General features: G+C 38.7%; 2 protein-coding genes across 5 annotated transcripts in view; both read left to right on the plus strand.

Annotated features, from left to right (window-relative positions):
- LOC131343202 (uncharacterized) lies at positions 1-24,987 on the plus strand. Its single transcript, XM_058374694.1, has 5 exons — positions 1-1,673; positions 20,283-20,501; positions 21,550-21,762; positions 21,937-22,164; positions 22,991-24,987. The coding sequence occupies exons 1-5, from the start codon at positions 1,653-1,655 to the stop codon at positions 23,183-23,185; spliced, it is 876 nt and encodes a 291-aa protein (XP_058230677.1). The 5' UTR covers positions 1-1,652; the 3' UTR covers positions 23,186-24,987.
- Positions 1-25,057, plus strand: part of LOC131343200 (uncharacterized) — a 122,834-nt gene that overhangs the window by 20,779 nt on the left and 76,998 nt on the right. The gene's annotated exons all lie outside the window — the stretch shown is intronic.

Below are 25,057 nucleotides of genomic sequence, written 5' to 3' on the forward strand. Positions count from 1 at the left end.
AGATCTAATACGTATTGTTGTATGTTATTGTTGTGTATTAAACTGGGTTTGATGTTTGGTTTCTTTTGGAGACACCAGAACAGAACAAGAGCTTCCTGAGTGTCTTTTTACTGAAGAAGAAAAATCCATAAAACCTTCTTTTCCTACAGGATATGATGTAATCTTTACCCACATGTCCCCTGAGACAGGATCTATCTTACCTGGACTTATTTCTACTGTCTGTTGTATAGAAGGGAAAACACACACTGATGTTTCCAGACACGTTCACACACACAGTCTGGAAAACATTACTGACGTTACTGACGGATTCGGAGTAAAATCCTAGAGACGCTCCGGAATAATGACATCACACACTTTCCAAGTCTCAGGGGGATTAGTGGTTTGTAAGAGGAGAAGGGAATCAGAAGGTTTCTCCAGATCTTCTCTCCTCTTACCTTCTGTTTAGATCTGAATTATATGAACTTTTCTAAAAATCTGAGAGACCTTTAAAATTTACAAAAAAATCTGGAACGGGGCTCTGACCTGTGGAGAGGAAGGAGGGAATCAGTAGGAGAGAGAGAGAGAGAGACAGACAGACAGACATACAGACAGACAGAAAGAGACATAGAGAGATAGATACTGTACATAGATATCTGTAGACAGACATGTACTCTCACACTCTCACATTGTTGAGATCAGGGATCTCCAACCTGTTTTCCTCTGAGAGTTACTTTAATAAAATAAAGGTGGTGAAGCTTCTCCTGTCAAATTATTAGGAACATTAATTTACACAGATTATTGTTATGAACTAAACCACCTGAATAAACTATTATTGTAGGAACTTTAACAGAAGGTTCAGTATTGAAGATGATATTTTACAGTAAATCATTTTAAATTCAGCAGCAGGTTCATGTGGAGTGGAGGAAACTGATCTAACATAACAGGTTTACTGACGAGACTTATCACTTCTTATTGTCAGATTTCCTTCATTCACATGGATTCTGTTATTTATCAGCACATTGTTCCTGACCGCTCCATCACACACACCCTGATGACCTCAACAAGACTGAAAAAGACTCTTTTAGTAAAAAAGGGAAGACTTTGATACTGAAGGTGATATTAATGTTGAAAACAGAGACCTGACATTGTATTGGACTTTATGGGATTAAATAATAGTATTTTATGGCATTAATATTCCTGTGCAGTGTGAAATATTAAAGAGTGCTTTACTCTGAAACACCAGCTGCAGTAATAAGAAATGTCTACAGCACACTGGTCCTGCATCGTCCAGCAGCAGGACAGATTCATTCACCACTTTTACTTTAGCAGCATCGTAGCTTCATTCCTAACTCTGTCCGATCTCCAGCAGCTTCAGAGTTAAAAGGATCTGTCATGTGTTTTCTTCATCCTTTATCCAAACTACTGCAGTTTCTGATTATAGATTTAACTTTCTATAACTCTTCCATGTCCGGTCTTGGTGCTGTGTGTGTATGTGTGTGTGTGTGTGTGTGTGTGTGTAACAGTTAAAAAGGCAACAGCAGCTAGTGGAACAGCTTGTACATCAGGCTGTAGGAGGGACAGAGGAGAACATCAGAGAAGTGGAGAAGTCACTCAATCAACTGAAGCAGCAGTACATCAACACTGGATATTTAGAAGAGGTCAAATTATTCTGCATGAAAATGAGGAAACAGCTGGTATGTGTCTTACTTGTTCACACACACGCACACACACACACACACACACACATGCACACACACACACACACACACAGTAGGATTGTGATGATGTTTCTAACAGTCTGTTAGCTTGTTAGATATTTTCCTCTTTACACTTTATTCTGTTCATCAAATTCATCTAGAGAAGTGACCAGCTGCTGATGAACATGTAGTTTAAACTGGACTTGTGAAGGAGAAGTGACCAGCTGCTGATGAAGATGTAGTTTAAACTGGACTTGTGAAGGAGAAGTGACCAGCTGCTGATGAACATGTAGTTTAAACTGGACTTGTGAAGGAGAAGTGACCAGCTGCTGATGAAGATGTAGTTTAAACTGGACTTGTGAAGGAGAAGTGACCAGCTGCTGATGAAGATGTAGTTTAAACTGGACTTGTGAAGGAGAAGTGACCAGCTGCTGATGAAGATGTAGTTTAAACTGGACTTGTGAAGGAGAAGTGACCAGCTGCTGATGAAGATGTAGTTTAAACTGGACTTGTGAAGGAGAAGTGACCAGCTGCTGATGAAGATGAAAAACAGCAGAAGTGACCTCACGTTCTCTTTAAATGTACAGAATAAAAAATATTCTGTTCCTGAAGGTGTGCTGTATGTCTTTCTCACAGTAAAGGAGAACAAGCAGAGCGATGAACCTCCAGAGTGAAGGAAGTGAAATGTCAGGCTCTTCCCCTACCCAGGGGTTATGTAAGATTAAAATGATCCTGACTTCTCAGATGAGTCTCCTGTAAAAAAAAACAAAAAAACAATATCAGTATTTAACCTCTTCAATGTGAATAAATCACCTTTTGATGGTTACCTGTTCCATAGACACAGTGACTACAGCGTGATGCTAAAGGCAGAGGTGGACACAGTACACAACTTCCTTACTTGAATGAAAGTACAGATACTCCTGGTCAAACATTACTCCATTACAAGTAAAAGTTGTAAAGACAGATTTTTACTTAAATAAAAGTACAGAAGTACTTGGTTTAAAAGTATGTAAGTATCAAAAGTAAAAAATAAATGTGGATGGATTGTTTTATTACTGTTGCACTGACGTATACAATACTTACAGTACCTTTTGTAGAAACCTAGTGAATATACTGACCTGTTTGTAGTGTCTATGGAATTAAGAGCTTTTAGAATGTTACAAAATTAAGAAATTAAACAACTGAATTCACAAAAAGGATTTATTTTCATTTTTTATTTAACACTCCTACCACCTCCAACAAAGAAGTACACATCCATGTGTATCCATTCATGCACATTTCAATCAAGTGGTCTGTAAATGCAGACTGATCAGAAAAAAACCTCAACCTGCTTTAAAACCCAGCTACACCACTGTATCTGTATAACTCTATCTGTATAACTGTAGTTGTATAACTGTAGCTGTATAACTGTAGCTGTTTAACTGTAGCTGTATAACTGTAGCTGTATAACTGTAGCTGTATAACTGTAGCTGTATAACTGTAGCTGGAGAAGTGTAGCTGTATAACTGTAGCTGTATAACTGTAGCTGTTTAACTGTAGCTGTATAACTGTAGCTGTATAACTGTAGCTGTTTAACTGTAGCTGTATAACTGTAGCTGTATAACTGTAGCTGTATAACTGTAGCTGTATAACTGTAGCTGTATAACTGTAGCTGTATAACTGTAGCTGTATAACTGTAGCTGTATAACTGTAGCTGTATAACTGTAGCTGTATAACTGTAGCTGTATAACTGTAGCTGGAGAACTGTAGCTGTATAACTGTAGCTGTATAACTGTAGCTGTTTAACTGTAGCTGGAGAAATGTAGCTGTATAACTGTAGCTGTATAACTGTAGCTGTATAACTGTAGCTGTTTAACTGTAGCTGTATAACTGTAGCTGTTTAACTGTAGCTGGAGAACTGTAGCTGGAGAACTGTAGCTGTTTAACTGTAGCTGTATAACTGTAGCTGTATAACTGTAGCTGTATAACTGTAGCTGTATAACTGTAGCTGTATAACTGTAGCTGTTTAACTGTAGCTGTATAACTGTAGCTGTATAACTGTAGCTGTATAACTGTAGCTGTTTAACTGTAGCTGTATAACTGTAGCTGTTTAACTGTAGCTGTATAACTGTAGCTGTTTAACTGTAGCTGTATAACTGTAGCTGTTTAACTGTAGCTGTATAACTGTAGCTGTATAACTGTAGCTGTATAACTGTAGCTGTTTAACTGTAGCTGTATAACTGTAGCTGTTTAACTGTATCTGTATAACTGTATCTGTATAACTGTAGCTGTTTAACTGTAGCTGTATAACTGTAGCTGTATAACTGTAGCTGTTTAACTGTAGCTGTTTAACTGTAGCTGTATAACTGTAGCTGTTTAACTGTAGCTGTATAACTGTAGCTGTTTAAATGTAGCTGTATAACTGTAGCTGTATAACTGTAGCTGTTTAACTGTAGCTGTATAACTGTAGCTGTATAACTGTAGCTGTTTAAATGTAGCTGTATAACTGTATCTGTATAACTGTAGCTGTATAACTGTATCTGTATAACTGTAGCTGTTTAACTGTAGCTGTATAACTGTAGCTGTTTAACTGTAGCTGTATAACTGTAGCTGTTTAACTGTAGCTGTATAACTGTAGCTGGAGAACTGTATCTGTATAACTGTAGTTGTATTATTGTAGCTGTATAACTGTAGCTATATAACTGTAATTGTATTATTGTAGCTGTATAACTGTAGCTGTATAACTGTAGTTGTATAACTGTAGCTGTATAACTGTTGTTGTATTACTGTAGCTGTATAACTGTAGCTGTATAACTGTAGTTGTATTACTGTAGCTGTATAACTGTAGTTGTATAACTGTAGTTGTATTACTGTAGCTGTATAACTGTAGCTGTATAACTGTAGTTGTATTACTGTAGCTGTATAACTGTAGCTGTATAACTGTAGTTGTATTACTGTAGCTGTATAACTGCAGTTGTATTACTGTAGCTGTATAACTGTAGCTGTATAACTGTAGTTGTATGACTGTAGCTGTATAGCTGTAGTTGTATAACTGTAGTTGTATTACTGTAGCTTTATAACTGTGGTTGTATAACTGTAGCTGTATAACTGTAGTTGTATTACTGTAGCTGTATAACTGTAGCTGTATAACTGTAGCTGTTTCACTGTAGCTGTATAACTGTAGCTGTTTCACTGTAGCTGTATAACTGTAGTTGTATTACTGTAGTTGTATAACTGTGGCTGTATAACTGTAGCTGTATAACTGTAGTTGTATTACTGTAGCTGTATAACTGTAGCTGTATAACTGTAGTTGTATTATTGTAGCTGTATAACTGTAGTTGTATAACTGTAGCTGTATAACTGTAGTTGTATTACTGTAGCTGTATAACTGTAGCTGTATAACTGTAGTTGTATTATTGTAGCTGTATAACTGTAGTTGTATAACTGTAGCTGTATAACTGTAGTTGTATTATTGTAGCTGTATAACTGTAGTTGTATAACTGTAGTTGTATTATTGTGGCTGTATAACTGTAGCTGTATAACTGTAGTTGTATTACTGTAGCTGTATAACTGTTGTTGTATTACTGTACCTGTATACCTGTAGCTGTATAACTGTAGTTGTATTATTGTAGCTGTATAACTGTAGCTGTATAACTGTAGCTATATAACTGTAGCTGTATAACTGTAGCTATATAACTGTAGCTGTATAACTGTAGCTGTATAACTGTAGCTGTTTCACTGTAGCTGTATAACTGTAGTTGTATTACTGTAGTTGTATAACTGTAGCTGTATAACTGTAGTTGTATTACTGTAGCTGTATAACTGTAGCTGTATAACTGTAGTTGTATTATTGTAGCTGTATAACTGTAGCTGTATAACTGTAGTTGTATAACTGTAGTTGTATTATTGTGGCTGTATACCTGTAGCTGTATAACTGTAGTTGTATTACTGTAGCTGTATAACTGTAGTTGTTTAACTGTAGTTGTATAACTGTAGCTGTATTACTGTAGTTGTATTACTGTAGCTGTATACCTATAGTTGTATAACTGTAGCTGTATAACTGTAGTTGTATTACTGTTGCTGTATAACTGTAGTTGTATAACTGTAGCTGTATAACTGTAGCTGTATAACTGTTGTTGTATTACTGTAGCTGTATAACTGTAGCTGTATAACTGTAGTTGTATTACTGTAGCTGTATAACTGTAGTTGTATAACTGTAGTTGTATTACTGTAGCTGTATAACTGTAGCTGTATAACTGTAGTTGTATAACTGTAGTTGTATTACTGTAGCTGTATAACTGTAGTTGTATAACTGTAGCTGTATAACTGTAGCTGTATAACTGTAGTTGTATTACTGTAGCTGTATAACTGTAGTTGTATTACTGTAGCTGTATAACTGTAGCTGTATAACTGTAGTTGTATTACTTTAGCTGTATAACTGTAGCTGTATAACTGTAGCTGTATAACCTTAGCTGTTTAACTGTAGTTGTATTACTGTAGTTGTATTACTGTAGCTGTATGACTGTAGCTATATAACTGTAGTTGTATAACTGTAGCTGTATAACTGTAGCTGTATAACTGTAGTTGTATTACTGTAGCTGTATAACTGTAGCTGTATAACTGTAGTTGTATTACTGTAGCTGTATAACTGTAGCTGGAGAACTGTAGCTTGAGAACTGTAGCTGTATAACTGTAGCTGTATAACTGTAGTTGTATTACTGTAGCTGAATAACTGTAGCTGTATAACTGTAGTTATATTACTGTAGCTGTATAACTGTAGCTGTATAACTGTAGTTGTATTATTGTAGCTGTGTAACTGTAGCTGTATAACTGTAGTTGTATTACTGTAGCTATATAACTGTAGTTGTCTTATTTTAGCTGTATAACTGTAGTTGTGTAACTGTAGCTGTATAACTGTAGTTGTATAACTGTAGCTTTATAACTATAGTTGTGTAAGTGTAGTTGTATAACTGTAGCTGTATAATTGTAGTTGTATTACTCTAGCTGTATGACTGTAGCTATATAACTGTGGTTGTATAACTGTAGCAGTATAACTGTAGTTGTATTACTGTAGCTGTATAACTGTAGTTGTATAACTGTAGCTGTATTACTGTAGTTGTATTACTGTAGCTGTATACCTATAGTTGTATAACTGTAGCTGTATAACTGTTGTTGTATTACTGTAGCTGTATAACTGTAGCTGTATAACTGTAGTTGTATTACTGTAGCTGTATAACTGTAGTTGTATAACTGTAGTTGTATTACTGTAGCTGTATAACTGTAGCTGTATAACTGTAGTTGTATAACTGTAGTTGTATTACTGTAGCTGTATAACTGTAGTTGTATTACTGTAGCTGTATAACTGTAGCTGTATAACTGTAGCTGTATAACTGTAGTTGTATTACTGTAGCTGTTTCACTGTAGCTGTATAACTGTAGCTGTATAACTGTAGTTGTATTACTGTAGCTGTATAACTGTAGTTGTATTACTGTAGCTGTATAACTGTAGCTGTATAACTGTAGCTGTATAACTGTAGTTGTATTACTGTAGCTGTATAACTGTAGCTGTATAACTGTAGTTGTATTACTGTAGCTGTATAACTGTAGCTGTATAACTGTAGTTGTATTACTGTAGCTGTATAACTGTAGCTGTATAACTGTAGCTGTATAACTGTAGTTGTATTACTGTAGCTGTATAACTGTAGCTGTATAACTGTAGTTGTATGACTGTAGCTGTATAGCTGTAGTTGTATAACTGTAGTTGTATTACTGTAGCTTTATAACTGTGGTTGTATAACTGTAGCTGTATAACTGTAGTTGTATTACTGTAGCTGTATAACTGTAGCTGTATAACTGTAGCTGTTTCACTGTAGCTGTATAACTGTAGCTGTTTCACTGTAGCTGTATAACTGTAGTTGTATTACTGTAGTTGTATAACTGTGGCTGTATAACTGTAGCTGTATAACTGTAGTTGTATTACTGTAGCTATATAACTGTAGCTGTATAACTGTAGTTGTATTATTGTAGCTGTATAACTGTAGTTGTATAACTGTAGCTGTATAACTGTAGTTGTATTATTGTAGCTGTATAACTGTAGTTGTATAACTGTAGTTGTATTATTGTGGCTGTATACCTGTAGCTGTATAACTGTAGTTGTATAACTGTAGTTGTATTATTGTAGCTGTATAACTGTAGTTGTATAACTGTAGCTGTATAACTGTAGTTGTATTATTGTAGCTGTATAACTGTAGCTGTATAACTGTAGTTGTATTATTGTAGCTGTATAACTGTAGTTGTATAACTGTAGCTGTATAACTGTAGTTGTATTATTGTAGCTGTATAACTGTAGCTGTATAACTGTAGTTGTATTATTGTAGCTGTATAACTGTAGCTGTATAACTGTAGTTGTATTATTGTAGCTGTATAACTGTAGCTGTATAACACACACTACTCCATAACACACACTACTCCATAACACACTACTCCATAACACACACTACTCCATACAACACACTACTCCATACTCCATAACACACACTACTCCATAACACACACTACTCCATAACACACACTACTCCATAACACACTACTCCATAACACACTACTCCATAACACACACTACTCCATAACACACACTACTCCATAACACACACTACTCCATAACACACTACTCCATAACACACTACTCCATAACACACACTACTCCATAACACACACTACTCCTTAACACACACTACTCCATAATACACACACTACTCCATAACACACACTACTCCATAACACACACTACTCCATAACACACTACTCCATAACACACACTACTCCATAACACACACTACTCCATAACACACTACTCCATAACACACACTACTCCATAACACACACTACTCCATAACACACTACTCCATAACACACACTACTCCATAACACACTACTCCATAACACACACTACTCCATAACACACACTACTCCATAACACACTACTCCATAACACACACTACTCCATAACACACACTACTCCATAACACACACTACTCCATAACACACTACTCCATAACACACACTACTCCATAACACACACTACTCCATAACACTACTACCACACACTACTCCATAACACACACTACTCCATAACACACACTACTCCATAACACACACTACTCCATAACACACACTACTCCATAACACACACTACTCCATAACACACTACTCCATAACACACTACTCCATAACACACTACTCCATAACACACACTACTCCATAACACACTACTCCATAACACACACTACTCCATAACACACTACTCCATAACACACTACTCCATAACACACACTACTCCATAACACACTACTCCATAACACACACTACTCCATAACACACTACTCCATAACACACTACTCCATAACACACACTACTCCATATCACACACTACTCCATAACACACTACTCCATAACACACACTACTCCATAACACACACTACTCCATAACACACACTACTCCATAACACACTACTCCATAACACACACTACTCCATAACACACTACTCCATAACACACACTACTCCATAACACACTACTCCATAACACACACTACTCCATAACACACTACTCCATAACACACACTACTCCATAACACACTACTCCATAACACACACTACTCCATAACACACTACTCCATAACACACACTACTCCATAACACACACTACTCCATAACACACTACTCCATAACACACACTACTCCATAACACACTACTCCATAACACACACTACTCCATAACACACACTACTCCATAACACACTACTCCATAACACACTACTCCATAACACACACTACTCCATAACACACACTACTCCATAACACACTACTCCATAACACACACTACTCCATAACACACTACTCCATAACACACACTACTCCATAACACACTACTCCATAACACACACTACTCCATAACACACACTACTCCATAACACACACTACTCCATAACACACTACTCCATAACACACTACTCCATAACACACACTACTCCATAACACACTACTCCATAACACACACTACTCCATAACACACTACTCCATAACACACACTACTCCATAACACACTACTCCATAACACACACTACTCCATAACACACTACTCCATAACACACACTACTCCATAACACACTACTCCATAACACACTACTCCATAACACACACTACTCCATAACACACACTACTCCATAACACACACTACTCCATAACACACACTACTCCATAACACACTACTCCATAACACACACTACTCCATAACACACACTACTCCATAACACACTACTCCATAACACACACTACTCCATAACACACTACTCCATAACACACACTACTCCATAACACACACTACTCCATAACACACTACTCCATAACACACACTACTCCATAACACACTACTCCATAACACACTACTCCATAACACACACTACTCCATAACACACTACTCCATAACACACACTACTCCATAACACACTACTCCATAACACACACTACTCCATAACACACTACTCCATAACACACACTACTCCATAACACACTACTCCATAACACACTACTCCATAACACACACTACTCCATAACACACTACTCCATAACACACACTACTCCATAACACACACTACTCCATAACACACACTACTCCATAACACACACTACTCCATAACACACACTACTCCATAACACACACTACTCCATAACACACTACTCCATAACACACACTACTCCATAACACACTACTCCATAACACACACTACTCCATAACACACACTACTCCATAACACACTACTCCATAACACACACTACTCCATAACACACTACTCCATAACACACACTACTCCATAACACACACTACTCCATAACACACTACTCCATAACACACACTACTCCATAACACACACTACTCCATAACACACTACTCCATAACACACACTACTCCATAACACACTACTCCATAACACACACTACTCCATAACACACTACTCCATAACACACACTACTCCATAACACACACTACTCCATAACACACACTACTCCATAACACACACTACTCCATAACACACTACTCCATAACACACACTACTCCATAACACACTACTCCATAACACACACTACTCCATAACACACACTACTCCATAACACACTACTCCATACACACACTACTCCATAACACACACTACTCCATAACACACACTACTCCATAACACACACTACTCCATAACACACACTACTCCATAACACACTACTCCATAACACACACTACTCCATAACACACTACTCCATAACACACACTACTCCATAACACACACTACTCCATAACACACTACTCCATAACACACACTACTCCATAACACACACTACTCCATAACACACACTACTCCATAACACACACTACTCCATAACACACACTACTCCATAACACACACTACTCCATAACACACACTACTCCATAACACACTACTCCATAACACACACTACTCCATAACACACTACTCCATAACACACACTACTCCATAACACACACTACTCCATAACACACTACTCCATAACACACACTACTCCATAACACACTACTCCATAACACACACTACTCCATAACACACACTACTCCATAACACACTACTCCATAACACACACTACTCCATAACACACTACTCCATAACACACACTACTCCATAACACACTACTCCATAACACACACTACTCCATAACACACACTACTCCATAACACACTACTCCATAACACACTACTCCATAACACACACTACTCCATAACACACTACTCCATAACACACTACTCCATAACACACACTACTCCATAACACACACTACTCCATAACACACTACTCCATAACACACTACTCCATAACACACACTACTCCATAACACACACTACTCCATAACACACACTACTCCATAACACACTACTCCATAACACACACTACTCCATAACACACACTACTCCATAACACACTACTCCATAACACACACTACTCCATAACACACACTACTCCATAACACACACTACTCCATAACACACACTACTCCATAACACACTACTCCATAACACACACTACTCCATAACACACTACTCCATAACACACACTACTCCATAACACACACTACTCCATAACACACTACTCCATAACACACACTACTCCATAACACACTACTCCATAACACACACTACTCCATAACACACACTACTCCAAAACACACTACTCCATAACACACACTACTCCATAACACACTACTCCATAACACACACTACTCCAAAACACACTACTCCATAACACACACTACTCCATAACACACACTACTCCATAACACACTACTCCATAACACACTACTCCATAACACACACTACTCCATAACACACACTACTCCATAACACACTACTCCATAACACACTACTCCATAACACACACTACTCCATAACACACACTACTCCATAACACACTACTCCATAACACACACTACTCCATAACACACACTACTCCATAACACACACTACTCCATAACACACTACTCCATAACACACACTACTCCATAACACACTACTCCATAACACACACTACTCCATAACACACACTACTCCATAACACACACTACTCCATAACACACACTACTCCATAACACACACTACTCCATAACACACACTACTCCATAACACACACTACTCCATAACACACTACTCCATAACACACACTACTCCATAACACAGACTACTCCATAACACACTTCTCCATAACACACACTACACCATAACACACACTACTCCATAACACACACTACTCCATAACACACACTACTCCATAACACACACTACTCCATAACACACACTACTCCATAACACACTACTCCATAACACACACTACTCCATAACACACACTACCCGATAACACACACTACTCCATAACACACACTACCCCATAACACACACTACTCCATAACACACACTACTCCATAACACACACTACTCCATAACACACACTACTCCATAACACACACTACTCCATAACACACACTACTCCATAACACACTACTCCATAACACACACTACTCCATAACACACACTACTCCATAACACACTACTCCATAACACACACTACTCCATAACACACTACTCCATAACACACACTACTCCATAACACACACTACTCCATAACACACTACTCCATAACACACTACTCCATAACACACACTACTCCATAACACACACTACTCCATAACACACACTACTCCATAACACACACTACTCCATAACACACTACTCCATAACACACACTACTCCATAATACACTACTCCATAACACACACTACTCCATAACACACACTACTCCATAACACACTACTCCATAACACACACTACTCCATAACACACACTACTCCATAACACACTACTCCATAACACACACTACTCCATAACACACACTACTCCATAACACACTACTCCATAACACACACTACTCCATAACACACTACTCCATAACACACACTACTCCATAACACACTACTCCATAACACACACTACTCCATAACACACACTACTCCATAACACACTACTCCATAACACACACTACTCCATAACACACACTACTCCATAACACACTACTCCATAACACATTACTCCATAACACACTACTCCATAACACACACTACTCCATAACACACTACTCCATAACACACACTACTCCATAACACACACTACTCCATAACACACACTACTCCATAACACACTACTCCATAACACACACTACTCCATAACACACTACTCCATAACACACTACTCCATAACACACTACTCCATAACACACTACTCCATAACACACTACTCCATAACACACTACTCCATAACACACTACTCCATAACACACACTACTCCATAACACACTACTCCATAACACACACTACTCCATAACACACTACTCCATAACACACACTACTCCATAACACACTACTCCATAACACACTACTCCATAACACACTACTCCATAATACACACTACTCCATAACACACTACTCCATAACACACTACTCCATAACACACACTACTCCATAACACACACTACTCCATAACACACTACTCCATAACACACACTACTCCATAACACACTACTCCATAACACACACTACTCCATAACACACTACTCCATAACACACACTACTCCATAACACACACTACTCCATAACACACACTACTCCATAACACACTACTCCATAACACACTACTCCATAACACACACTACTCCATAACACACACTACTCCATAACACACTACTCCATAACACACACTACTCCATAACACACACTACTCCATAACACACTACTCCATAACACACACTACTCCATAACACACTACTCCATAACACACTACTCCATAACACACACTACTCCATAACACACACTACTCCATAACACACACTACTCCATAACACACTACTCCATAACACACTACTCCATAACACACACTACTCCATAACACACTACTCCATAACACACTACTCCATAACACACACTACTCCATAACACACTACTCCATAACACACTACTCCATAACACACACTACTCCATAACACACTACTCCATAACACACACTACTCCATAACACACACTACTCCATAACACACTACTCCATAACACACACTACTCCATAACACACACTACTCCATAACACACTACTCCATAACACACTACTCCATAACACACACTACTCCATAACACACACTACTCCATAACACACTACTCCATAACACACACTACTCCATAACACACACTACTCCATAACACACACTACTCCATAACACACTACTCCATAACACACTACTCCATAACACACACTACTCCATAACACACACTACTCCATAACACACTACTCCATAACACACTACTCCATAACACACACTACTCCATAACACACTACTCCATAACACACTACTCCATAACACACACTACTCCATAACACACTACTCCATAACACACACTACTCCATAACACACACTACTCCATAACACACTACTCCATAACACACTACTCCATAACACACACTACTCCATAACACACTACTCCATAACACACACTACTCCATAACACACTACTCCATAACACACACTACTCCATAACACACTACTCCATAACACACACTACTCCATAACACACTACTCCATAACACACACTACTCCATAACACACTACTCCATAACACACACTACTCCATAACACACACTACTCCATAACACACTACTCCATAACACACACTACTCCATAACACACACTACTCCATAACACACTACTCCATAACACACACTACTCCATAACACACACTACTCCATAACACACTACTCCATAACACACTACTCCATAACACACACTACTCCATAACACACTACTCCATAACACACACTACTCCATAACACACTACTCCATAACACACACTACTCCATAACACACACTACTCCATAACACACTACTCCATAACACACACTACTCCATAACACACACTACTCCATAACACACACTACTCCATAACACACTACTCCATAACACACACTACTCCATAACACACTACTCCATAACACACACTACACCATAACACACACTACTCCATAACACACACTACTCCATAACACACACTACACCATAACACAAACTACTCCATAACACACACTACTCCATAACACACACTACTCCATAACACACTACTCCATAACACACACTACTCCATAACACACTACTCCATAACACACACTACTCCATAACACACACTACTCCATAACACACACTACTCCATAACACACTACTCCATAACACACACTACTCCATAACACACACTACTCCATAACACACACTACTCCATAACACACTACTCCATAACACACTACTCCATAACACACACTACTCCATAACACACTACTCCATAACACACACTACTCCATAACACACACTACTCCATAACACACTACTCCATAACACACACTACTCCATAACACACTACTCCATAACACACACTACTCCATAACACACACTACTCCATAACACACACTACTCCATAACACACACTACTCCATAACACACACTACTCCATAACACACTACTCCATAACACACACTACTCCATAACACACACTACTCCATAACACACTACTCCATAACACACACTACTCCATAACACACACTACTCCATAACACACACTACTCCATAACACACACTACTCCATAACACACTACTCCATAACACACACTACTCCATAACACACTACTCCATAACACACTACTCCATAACACACACTACTCCATAACACACACTACTCCATAACACACTACTCCATAACACACACTACTCCATAACACACACTACTCCATAACACACACTACTCCATAACACACACTACTCCATAACACACTACTCCATAACACACACTACTCCATAACACACACTACTCCATAACACACTACTCCATAACACACACTACTCCATAACACACTACTCCATAACACACACTACTCCATAACACACACTACTCCATAACACACTACTCCATAACACACTACTCCATAACACACACTACTCCATAACACACTACTCCATAACACACACTACTCCATAATACACACTACTCCATAACACACACTACTCCATAACACACACTACTCCATAACACACTACTCCATAACACACTACTCCATAACACACACTACTCCATAACACACACTACTCCATAACACACTACTCCATAACACACTACTCCATAACACACACTACTCCATAACACACACTACTCCATAACACACACTACTCCATAACACACACTACTCCATAACACACTACTCCATAACACACACTACTCCATAACACACACTACTCCATAACACACTACTCCATAACACACACTACTCCATAACACACTACTCCATAACACACACTACTCCATAACACACTACTCCATAACACACTACTCCATAACACACACTACTCCATAACACACACTACTCCATAACACACTACTCCATAACACACACTACTCCATAACACACTACTCCATAACACACACTACACCATAACACACACTACTCCATAACACACACTACTCCATAACACACACTACACCATAACACACACTACTCCATAACACACACTACTCCATAACACACACTACTCCATAACACACTACTCCATAACACACACTACTCCATAACACACTACTCCATAACACACACTACTCCATAACACACACTACTCCATAACACACTACTCCATAACACACACTACTCCATAACACACACTACTCCATAACACACTACTCCATAACACACACTACTCCATAACACACACTACTCCATAACACACTACTCCATAACACACTACTCCATAACACACACTACTCCATAACACACTACTCCATAACACACACTACTCCATAACACACACTACTCCATAACACACACTACTCCATAACACACTACTCCATAACACACACTACTCCATAACACACTACTCCATAACACACACTACTCCATAACACACTACTCCATAACACACACTACTCCATAACACACACTACTCCATAACACACTACTCCATAACACACACTACTCCATAACACACTACTCCATAACACACACTACTCCATAACACACTACTCCATAACACACACTACTCCATAACACACTACTCCATAACACACTACTCCATAACACACACTACTCCATAACACACTACTCCATAACACACACTACTCCATAACACACTACTCCATAACACACACTACTCCATAACACACACTACTCCATAACACACTACTCCATAACACACTACTCCATAACACACACTACTCCATAACACACTACTCCATAACACACACTACTCCATAACACACTACTCCATAACACACACTACTCCATAACACACTACTCCATAACACACTACTCCATAACACACACTACTCCATAACACACACTACTCCATAACACACTACTCCATAACACACACTACTCCATAACACACTACTCCATAACACACTACTCCATAACACACACTACTCCATAACACACTACTCCATAACACACTACTCCATAACACACACTACTCCATAACACACACTACTCCATAACACACTACTCCATAACACACACTACTCCATAACACACTACTCCATAACACACACTACTCCATAACACACTACTCCATAACACACTACTCCATAACACACTACTCTATAACACACTACTCCATAACACACACTACTCCATAACACACTACTCCATAACACACACTACTCCATAATACACACTACTCCATAACACACACTACTCCATAACACACACTACTCCATAACACACTACTCCATAACACACACTACTCCATAACACACACTACTCCATAACACACTACTCCATAACACACACTACTCCATAACACACACTACTCCATAACACACTACTCCATAACACACTACTCCATAACACACACTACTCCATAACACACTACTCCATAACACACACTACTCCATAACACACTACTCCATAACACACACTACTCCATAACACACACTACTCCATAACACACACTACTCCATAACACACACTACTCCATAACACACTACTCCATAACACACTACTCCATAACACACACTACTCCATAACACACACTACTCCATAACACACTACTCCATAACACACTACTCCATAACACACACTACTCCATAACACACACTACTCCATAACACACACTACTCCATAACACACTACTCCATAACACACACTACTCCATAACACACTACTCCATAACACACACTACTCCATAACACACACTACTCCATAACACACACTACTCCATAACACACTACTCCATAACACACTACTCCATAACACACACTACTCCATAACACACACTACTCCATAACACACACTACTCCATAACACACTACTCCATAACACACTACTCCATAACACACACTACTCCATAACACACACTACTCCATAACACACTACTCCATAACACACTACTCCATAACACACACTACTCAATAACACACACTACTCCATAACACACACTACTCCATAACACACACTACTCCATAACACACACTACTCCATAACACACTACTCCATAACACACACTACTCCATAACACACACTACTCCATAACACACTACTCCATAACACACACTACTCAATAACACACACTACTCCATAACACACACTACTCCATAACACACACTACTCCATAACACACACTACTCAATAACACACACTACTCCATAACACACACTACTCCATAACACACACTACTCCATAACACACTACTCCATAACACACTACTCCATAACACACACTACTCCATAACACACTACTCCATAACACACACTACTCCATAACACACTACTCCATAACACACACTACTCCATAACACACTACTCCATAACACACACTACTCCATAACACACACTACTCCATAACTCACTACTCCATAACACACACTACTCCATAACACACTACTCCATAACACACACTACTCCATAACACACTACTCCATAACACACACTACTCCATAACACACTACTCCATAACACACACTACTCCATAACACACACTACTCCATAACACACTACTCCATAACACACACTACACCATAACACACTACTCCATAACACACACTACTCCATAACACACTACTCCATAACACACACTACTCCATAACACACTACTCCATAACACACTACTCCATAACACACACTACTCCATAACACACTACTCCATAACACACTACTCCATAACACACACTACTCCATAACACACACTACTCCATAACACACTACTCCATAACACACACTACTCCATAACACACACTACTCCATAACACACACTACTCCATAACACACTACTCCATAACACACACTACTCCATAACACACACTACCCCATAACACACTACTCCATAACACACTACTCCATAACACACACTACTCCATAACACACACTACTCCATAACACACTACTCCATAACACACACTACTCCATAACACACACTACTCCATAACACACTACTCCATAACACACACTACTCCATAACACACACTACTCCATAACACACTACTCCATAACACACACTACTCCATAACACACACTACCCCATAACACACTACTCCATAACACACTACTCCATAACACACTACTCCATAACACACACTACTCCATAACACACACTACTCCATAACACACACTACTCCATAACACACACTACCCCACAACACACTACTCCATAACACACACTACTCCATAACACACACTACTCCATAACACACACTACTCCATAACACACACTACCCCACAACACACTACTCCATAACACACACTACTCCATAACACACTACTCCATAACACACACTACTCCATAACACACACTACTCCATAACACACACTACTCCATAACACACACTACCCCATAACACACTACTCCATAACACACACTACTCCATAACACACTACTCCATAACTGAAAGTGTTCTGAGACGTGATGGAGAAATAGATCAGGACGAAGTCACTAATGGTTGTGTGTGTGTGTGTGTGTGTGTGTGTGTGTGTGTATGTGTGTGTAACAGTTGAACAGACGACTGCAACATGTGGTACAGCTTGTCCAGAAGGTTAAAGAAGGTAAAAAGGACATCAGTGAAGTGGAGGAGGAGATCCATCAGCTGGAGAAGCATTACAAGAAAACTGAATATTCAGACAAGGTCTCAATTTTCTGCTGTATGAAGAAGGCACAGCTGTACTGGTATAAACTACAGTATGACACACAATCAATCACTGAGAGAAATGAGGTACTTTTCCTGCAGTTCATTATCTCTCTCTCTCTCTCTCTCTCTCTCTCTCTCTCTGTCTCACACACACACACACACACACACACACAGTAACACTTTAGGATTGTGATGATGTTTCTAACAGTCTGTTATCTTGTTAGAGATTTTCCTCTTTACACTTTATTCTATTCATCAAATTCATCTGTAGTTTTATTTAAACATCTGTGAACTGTGGAAGTCCTGTTTCATTCAGTTCACTGCTGAGTTTGGGAAGAGAAGAAACATGGAGTTAGAAACAACTGATAAACATTTATACATATAGAAAACTGTAATGGAGCTCTGTCCTGGAGAATAAGGAGGGAATCACTAGGAGAATTCAGAAATGAGAAAGTGACTCTCCATTAAAACAAAAGTGAAAGCTTTTTAATTCATTTTATTTTAAACACACACACACTCACACACACACTCACTCACACACACACACACAGACACACACACACTTCTCACACACACACACACACACACACACTTCTCACACACACACACACACACACACTCACACACAGACACACACACTTCTCACACACACACACACACACACTCACACACACAGACACACACACACTTCTCACACACACACACACACACACACACTTCTCACACACACACACACACACTCACACACAGACACACACACTTCTCACACACACACACACACACTCACACACACACACACAGACACACACACACTTCTCACACACACACACACACACACTTCTCACACACACACACACTTGTCACACACACACACACTTCTCACACACACACACACACAGACACACACACACTTCTCACACACACACACACACACACACACTTCTCACACACACACACACACACACTTCTCACACACACACACACAGACACACACACACTTCTCACACTCAGATCCCCGTTTCCATTTGTCTTTTACTAACTGACACACTGAACACTGATCACTAAAGTGTGGAGTAAATACAGAATACCACTAAAGATAGTGTGTGTGTGTGTGTGTGTGTGTGTGTAACAGTTGAACCGTCGACTGCTTCATGTGCACAAGCTTGTACAGTGGGCTAAAGAAGGGAAAAAGGAGATGAGTGATGTGGAGATGAAGACTGATCAGCTGAGGCAGCTGTACATCAACACTAAATATTCAGACCAGGTCTCAAAGCTCTGTGATGTAAAGAAGAAAGAGCTGAATCCAGACAGATCTCTGGAAAATAAAATAACTAAGGGAAAACTGGTATGTTTCCTGTTTTTTGTTTGTTCACACACAGATGTTTCCTTAAAAACAGATAAAGATTTAAAAATATACAAAACTAACAGATTTGTATTTATTTATTAATTTACTGCCACATTGAAATTGTTTATGTTGGTTAAATAGATAATGTCTAAGTCACTGAAGGTGTGTGTGTAGAAGGAGCAAATGCTACAAGTGAAACAACGTGTACATGAGGCTATAAGAGGAGGGATAGAGGAGAAGATCAGTGAAGTGGAGAAGGAGATCAATCAGCTGGAGGAGAGGAACATGACCATTGAAGATTTCAGAGAGGTCTCAGAGTTCTGCATGTTTATGAAGGCAGAGCTGTTCTGGTACAGAATACTGCACAGTGACAATGAACAGCTAAAGACTGAGAACATAGAGGTATGTTTCTGTTTGTTCAACACACACACACACACACAGAATTACAAACAGTATCACATTTTTATTTTAGTTAGATTAGTCAGATCTTGCCCTGCGATGGACTGGTGACCTGTCCAGGGTGTACCCCTGCCTTTTGCCCTATGTGTGCTGGGATAGGCTCCAGCAGACCCCTGTGACCCTAGGAATCCTAGGAATAAGCGGGTATAGACAATGAATGAATGAATGAATAGTCAGATCTTTTAGTCAGATTGTTTGACTTTAACTGACTTTACTATCCTAACTAAACTAACTTTAAATACCTGAATTAAATAAACCAACCCACCTAACTAACTGAAATAAGCTGGTTAACTAAACTGTAACTCTATGACCTGAATGACTTTAGTGACTTGACCAAACAATTTAAAACCAAACCCTCTGACTAACTGAACTCCATAACTAACTTAAACATCCTGACTGGACCATCTGTGAACTGACCAGTGACCAACAAAACACAGTGTGGGGTCAGTAGAGGAGCAGTGCTGGAGAAGAAGCTGAGATGGAACTTAACTTTATACTGCTTCCATTTAAGAAATGACTAACTAGTTAATCAGTACATTGTTACCCAGAGTGGGGGAGAGGTGTAGTTGCCTAGCAGCCAGAGAGAGAGAGAGAGAGAGAGAGAGAGAGTGACAGGGACCTACATGACCAACTCATCTAACTAATCTAATCTACTTAACTAACCAAACTACCCAACCTACACAACCTGACTTACCTTAACAACCTGAATAACCAACTAACAACCAGAAATGATTTGGTGTGTGTGTGTGTGTGTGTGTGTGTGGAGCAGATTCTGTGGAAGTTAGAGGAGGTGATGACCAGTTTACAGAAGGTCAGAGATGGAGAGCAGGAGAGCTACATTCTGAGCTACATAGACGTGAGTGAGATACAGAAAGATCTGGTGGAGATTGAAAATTGGTTTGGAAAGACGAAGAGGGAGATAAATGACCTCATACATCACTCATACAGAGGTGGAGCTGTGTGAGACCAACACACACACACACACACACACACACTTTGGGAGTAACAGAATAAGGATTAAAAATGTGATCTGTTACATTTATGTCTAAAAAAAAAGAGGAATCAGATTATTTACTGTTGGTCAGTGCTGTGAAATGTCCAGCTCTGTGCCCCCTCTTCCTCAGTCTTTTATTGCGAGTGTTGATTGTGTCACTGCTCCTGCAGGTCTGTGCTCCAGTTTCAGCTGAAACTCCAAACTTTTCTCTCAAAGGCTTCTGTCATGTGATTTTACTGCAATCTTTTTTCCATTGATTTGATGAAACTAATCCATATTGTGGAGGTACTGAAGATGTTTTGAAGCTGGAAGGAAAGTGCAGGGGATAATAGAGAAGTGATTTGGTGCTTTTCTTGTTGACTGAATGAAGATCTAGACATAAGAAGGAAATAAATGAACAGATTCAGTGGTTGATGATCCGTGCCATCAGACTAACTCTTGTCAGGATTAAACTCTGCAGGATTCCTGAAGTTTCTCCTACCAGATTTACTCTGATCTTTCACACAATTCCCTTCTGTAACACTTGTAGCGGTGTTTTAAGGACTCTTAAAAACTCAGTGATAACACCAGGAGTGAAATGAAGACAAAAGGTTTATTGAAGAATAAGTTATTAATAATAGAGTCTTCAGGGTGCAGGAGGTAATGGCAGCGGCCTGAATACAGGAGAGAGAGGTTAGTGGGGGATTTCGGAACGTGGCTGATACTCTCTCAAACAGAGATACTCACTGGTCAGTTTCAGAGTGAACCCAGAAACGGTAGTGACAGCACACTGGGGCTGAGAACAGAAGAGTGAGTGCTGAGGGAATCCAAGATGGCGGACAGATGAGGACAGACAGTAGAGAGAAGTATACTGATGGCTAGGACAACAGAGAGGCAGGCAGATTCAGGCATGACAACTTCATCTCTTCTGACTGGATTTGCTTCAGAAGATAAAGACTAAAGCTTTTCTGGATTTTCTCTTACAGAAACATTTCTGTGGGGTAAAAATCTTTCTGCTGCATGTTTTTATATTAAAGGGCAGTGTCACTGTTTTATATCTTATACAGTAACACAAATATCTACACAAATATCTACACAAACATATACAGCATTTATATACACACAGTTACAGCTACACAAACATATACAACATTTATATACACACACTTATAGCTACACAAACATATACAACATTTATATACACACACTTATAGCTACATATATCATTTACTCTGTATGTGTTTCTAAAGCCAGAATAAATAAAAGTAGTTTAGATCATATCGCATTTCTCTTTACTTTATATACATGAGACCTTGAAATAATCCAACAGTTATCAAACACACACACACACACACACACACACACACACACACACACATACACACACACACACACATACCTATAAATAGTGAAGTAAAAATAATACAATGCTGTAATATAAATAGACAGATATATGTTGAAATTCTTTCTGTATTGTATTGGAACCTAATGAAGAGCGCTCTAGATGCAGTGTTTCAACAGAGCTGCACTGCTTTTAAGACATTTCTATTTATGTATTTTTTTCATCAAAAAAAGCAATGAAGATGAATACATTGATTAGTTTTCAGTGTTTTCAGTGTGTTTCCACAGCACTTGTCTGAGATTGTCCTGACCCTGTCACACTGTTGATCCATGGTTATGAATTCTCTGGTAATATATGGCTCATGGTGCACAACTGGGAGAAATTATACTGGAAAGAAATTCATCAGTTTTTATTGTGAACATATTTAACAATGGATTAAAATGATTTGATCACATTGTCTGATATTATAAATTTAATAAACAATGACTTCAAAAATCCACAGTAAAATTGTTTGATGTTTA

This window comes from Hemibagrus wyckioides, linkage group LG22, assembly GCF_019097595.1.
Source record: "Hemibagrus wyckioides isolate EC202008001 linkage group LG22, SWU_Hwy_1.0, whole genome shotgun sequence".
In the NCBI taxonomy this organism is placed as follows: domain Eukaryota; kingdom Metazoa; phylum Chordata; class Actinopteri; order Siluriformes; family Bagridae; genus Hemibagrus; species Hemibagrus wyckioides.

Excerpts from the sequence above, each read along its gene's own strand:
- LOC131343202 (XM_058374694.1), top strand. The coding sequence starts at position 1,653 with ATGAAAATGAGGAAACAGCTG. Across the intron at positions 1,674-20,282 it reads TGAAAATGAGGAAACAGCTG|TTGAACAGACGACTGCAACA; the intron begins GTATGTGTCTTA and ends TGTGTGTAACAG. Across the intron at positions 20,502-21,549 it reads CAATCACTGAGAGAAATGAG|TTGAACCGTCGACTGCTTCA; the intron begins GTACTTTTCCTG and ends TGTGTGTAACAG.